At 53.6% G+C, this 4,789-nt stretch overlaps 1 protein-coding gene across 1 annotated transcript; it reads left to right on the top strand.

The window, feature by feature from the left end:
- Nucleotides 1–1,740: 1,740 nt before the first annotated feature.
- Nucleotides 1,741–3,228, top strand: LOC120844570. Its single transcript, XM_040216412.1, has one exon. The coding sequence runs from the start codon at nt 1,741–1,743 to the stop codon at nt 3,226–3,228; it is 1,488 nt and encodes a 495-aa protein (XP_040072346.1).
- Nucleotides 3,229–4,789: the final 1,561 nt, after the last annotated feature.

The raw sequence follows: 4,789 nt of genomic DNA, 5'->3' as shown, positions 1-4,789 counted from the left end.
ATGACGTAGGTGCAAGCCATTGATAGAGAGGTCGCACCGCCCCGCGCGACCTCGGGGCAGAAGACACGCAAAAGAAACACAATTTGGAAGATTCGTTCTGCCACTGCTGCGCTTCCGGATTAACGCGGCACAAAAGCGACATCAGCAGGGCGCGTGGACACAGACACCGAAAGCGAGAGGACGCGACGGCCCGAGTGCGAGGAGCCTCCGCCATCGGCACACAGATTCACAGCCCGAACGAGCGCGACGTCATGAACCGAGACCCGAAAGACCAGTGAGTACCCTTTCTACAAATTTTGGTGCGTCTAGTTTCCCGCAAAACAACTCGGAGAGCCCCTCATTGCAGTCATCTAACGCACGTTCTCTCGGAAAGTTTTGTGTCAGATGAGAGTGCCGACCTAGCCACTGTCACCGCCAGAGGTACGGGCACACTTGTGAAGGGAAACACAACGTCAAAGGAAATGAAGCTCTTGTCGTCATGCAGTTTTAGGCATGAAGTAAGCTCAATAACGTGGCCAGAGTTTTGCAAAAACGTGAAAGTCCTCCTGGTGAGTGGTACTGTAAGGGTTCTGGAAAAGACGGCTGGTTTCTCGATCGGCCGGGCGACGGTCGTCTTGTCCGGCGGCGTGTATGATGCTCCCTCCCCGGTCGTTTTGTGTAGTTTTGCTTTTCTAACGGGGGACCGCGTGGGCCTTTCTGCCGGCGCGGCCCCCTGGAGAGCGTCTTCCTGTGTCTCCCCCATCGGGATGACCCCTCGGGAAGAGATGTTGTTTTTTATTTTGAATCTGGAGGCTTGCGCATTCTACGGGGCTTCTTGGGTTTCAACCTGGGGGTTCCGGAGAGGCGCCGCTATGTCTGCAACGGGATGCACGGACGAAGTTACGGAGCTGTCGGCTGTAGTCCGTTGGCAAGTTAACGAATGTGTATCGACGCCCTTGCCAACTATTGGACGGTGGATATCACGTGGCTCCAGCAGAGCTTTGAAATGATTGGTTGATCCTCGCCCGAGAGTGAGGGGGTCAGCGTCTTCAAAAGTCCGTGACAGGGGAGAGAGAAGCCATTTCTGGCTTGGACTTGGACTAATTTGGAGGACGGCGATTTTCCTTTGCTTTGTATAGACTGTGTACAATAGCTCGTAACGTCTAAATAAACGGTTTAGACGAAGTCCTCCCGGATCTGTCGCACTCTTCTGATAATCCACCGAACAAGGCTCATCAAACGATTGGCCCCGCAAGACACCGCCGGGCAGTCATCATCTATTCAACCAAGGGACGAACCTTTACTGGCGCAGCTCGACAGCGATGAGCGAGCCTCGGTGACGATCGGAGGATCAAGAAAGTGACAGAGGTGGTCCAGCTGAAGCTTCCTGGCTGGCCAGGTGCTTGAACGGAGCGACCTACGGAATCCGTCGACAAGCAGCGCTGAGCGTCAGGGAGCGGTACTGCCGAAGCGGCCTTCTCCGGTGGAAAGCGGCGCATGTGGCACATCGACGGAGAGAAAACCACCTGGGTCATCGGACAGCAACGCTGAACGACCGGTGGCTGAAACCAGGGACCTCGAGGGTCAGGAGTTCGGACGCCGAGGCCAAGGACGACTACTGAGGACGCAATATCCGGGCTCTGGGCGTCAAACTGCAGCAACGTTTGCACCCTGTGAGTGGGATTTCTTGCGTCGGGTCGAGGTTGGCATGGCTGGTAGTTGGCGGGACTTATGGTTTTGACGCGTCAGATGCTAGCCGACATGGAGAACGGGTTAAATGGAGAGAACTCGCTGGGGACAGGAGCCTCTGGTCAGGGGCAGGAGGCGCCACAGGGTGCGACAGAAAAGGAATCGGAGGCGGTCAGAATTCGAAGGCTCGAACTAGAATTTGAGTTGCGGAAAGCGCAACTTCAGATTGAGTCCGAAGAGCGGATCGCGTTGCGCATGGCACAGCTAGGAAAGGAAAGTGGTCGACCTTCGTCCTCTGGGTCGGAAACAGACGACCAACGGCACGCAGGCTTAGACCCGGTTGCGCAATGCGCAAAAGTTTTCAAAGGGTACAGCCTGCCATGTGACGCGGACGTTCCTCTATGGTTTGATGAGGTGGAAAAATTGTTTACCACGTACCAGGTGCCGGATAGTGGTCGAGTACATTTGATTATGCCGGTGCTAACGGAGCGTGTCCGCTACCTGCTGCGCAGTCTAGGGCAAGACGATTGTTTAGATTACGAGTCGGTAAAACGGGCGGTGCTGAGCGAACTGAAACTCACGCCAGCTGAGTACCTAGACAGGTTCGACAGTGCAGCCAAAAGAAAAGATGAAACATGGGCTCAGTTCGCCTCCCGTGTCCGAACCTACTTCACGTATTACCTTCAGGTGAGAGGTGCGGACACGCAGGAGACAGTAACGGAGCTCATGGTTGCTGATCGGATTAAGGCGAGCCTGAGTACCGATGGTCTGGAGTATGTTCGCCTTCGCGAGGGAGAAACTTGGTTAAAACCGGTCGAGGTGGCGAGGGTGTTACAGACTTATGAGCAGGCAAAAGGGAAAGGGAGCGCCACAAAACAGGTGTACGTTCCAACAGAACAGTCAGGGACGGGGCGCTCGCCAGGGTTCAAAGGTCCCGTGAACTCGGGTCGAGCAGCTGTAAGGTGTCATGTATGTCATGAGCAGGGACACATTGCCAAGCACTGCCCTCGCGCTTCGGGTAGTGAGGTGCCTCAGGGCCTGGCAAATGTTCCTGAACCGAAAGGGCAGACAGACAGAGTGTTAACCACTCGGGTTCAGGTGAGGCGGTCGATTTCGGAGACGGGCCGCTCGAAGCTGCAATTGGTTCAACTGGAGTGCGGCGACGTACACTCCGAAGCAGTGCTCGACACGGGTACCGAAATGACAGTAGTAAGGGAGATCCTGCTACCTCAAGCTTTGAGGGAACCGTCGGGCACAGTGAAGCTAGTGTCCGCTTTTGGCCACGCCATTGATGCCAATCTTGCAACACTTCCAATAAGGTTGAGCTGTCCAGGGGCAGTAGAAAATTCAACTAAAGCCGACTTAGTGTGCGCGCTCACCAATCAGCTGGCGGAAGGGGTGAACTGTTTGCTTGCCCGGGAAGATTGGGAACTGTTGAAAGCTAGGAGCGGTAAGGTCCAGGTGCAACAGGGAGGTACAGCGGCCTATCCTTGTGAAGTTGAAGAACAGAACGTAGGAAGAGATGAAGACAGCGAAGCACTGACTTGTGGGGTTGGCTAGGTAGGCCTCGGCCCTTCAGCGTTACAATGTAACAGTCCAGCATGGGAAGGGAACCAGTAACGGAAATACTGACGCGTAGTGTGGGCTCAACAATTTATGTTGGGAGTCGACTGAGTGATCATGCCATGCCGCCTCGGTTAGACGTGAATGTTCCCCTCACCCGTGCCGCAGGGCGCTGTGGGGCTGTGAAGTGAATTGGCGAGTTGAACTTAGGGACCCAAAAAGACGTATTTCTCGTTTCTGTTGTGAATACGTTCAATGCGAATGTTACGCTGTTTTCCTCTTTGTGTGTGTGTTATTTTTCAGCCTTTGGGATGTCACGCACGCGTTTTGGCCCCTTTCTATGTTTGCACTGGGACATTCCGGTTTGTTAAAGTAGAATCTGTTGTCTTTATGTGTTTTGTTTTATTGTCAGCTTACGATTATGTTTGCACGCTTTGAGTCGGTTCTGAAGAACTTCACGTTAGTGTTATCTAGTTTTATTTATTTTGCGTGTGTTTAGATTAACTGTTTAGCAGGTCCAAGAAGGACCAGAAACAGTCTTGGGGGGAAGGTGTAAGGGTTCTGGAAAAGACGGCTGGTTTCTCGATCGGCCGGGCGACGGTCGTCTTGTCCGGCGGCGTGTATGATGCTCCCTCCCCGGTCGTTTTGTGTAGTTTTGCTTTTCTAACGGGGGACCGCGTGGGCCTTTCTGCCGACGCGGCCCCCTGGAGAGCGTCTTCCTGTGTCTCCCCCATCGGGATGACCCCTCGGGAAGAGATGTTGTTTTTTATTTTGAATCTGGAGGCTTGCGCATTCTACGGGGCTTCTTGGGTTTCAACCTGGGGGTTCCGGAGAGGCGCCGCTATGTCTGCAACGGGATGCACGGACGAAGTTACGGAGCTGTCGGCTGTAGTCCGTTGGCAAGTTAACGAATGTGTATCGACGCCCTTGCCAACTATTGGACGGTGGATATCACGTGGCTCCAGCAGAGCTTTGAAATGATTGGTTGATCCTCGCCCGAGAGTGAGGGGGTCAGCGTCTTCAAAAGTCCGTGACAGGGGAGAGAGAAGCCATTTCTGGCTTGGACTTGGACTAATTTGGAGGACGGCGATTTTCCTTTGCTTTGTATAGACTGTGTACAATAGCTCGTAACGTCTAAATAAACGGTTTAGACGAAGTCCTCCCGCATCTGTCGCACTCTTCTGATAATCCACCGAACAAGGCTCATCAAACGATTGGCCCCGCAAGACACCGCCGGGCAGTCATCATCTATTCAACCAAGGGACGAACCTTTACTGGTACTATAGCAGCCGGTGAAGATAGTTCGATAGCGCATGTAATGGCGATGTAGTGAAGTCCACGATGGGTTGAAGTGGGACACCGGACTTATGGATCTTTGGTAGGCCGTAGAACGCTGGGGTTGATCCGTTCCTTCATATGAGACTGAGGTACAGGACCCTGGACTAAGGATAGTTGGAGAAAGTCGTAATAAACACCTTGTTCAGAGTTGTCTGGACCCTAACAGTCGGGTCCTTTGGGAGAGACGTGTACGCGCTGGTGGATGGGAGCTAACGGCTTT

The sequence above is a fragment of the Ixodes scapularis genome, unplaced genomic scaffold (assembly GCF_016920785.2).
Source record: "Ixodes scapularis isolate PalLabHiFi unplaced genomic scaffold, ASM1692078v2 PGA_scaffold1__304_contigs__length_218370807, whole genome shotgun sequence".
NCBI classification, from domain to species: domain Eukaryota; kingdom Metazoa; phylum Arthropoda; class Arachnida; order Ixodida; family Ixodidae; genus Ixodes; species Ixodes scapularis.
This window is presented reverse-complemented; position numbering and strand designations above follow the sequence as displayed.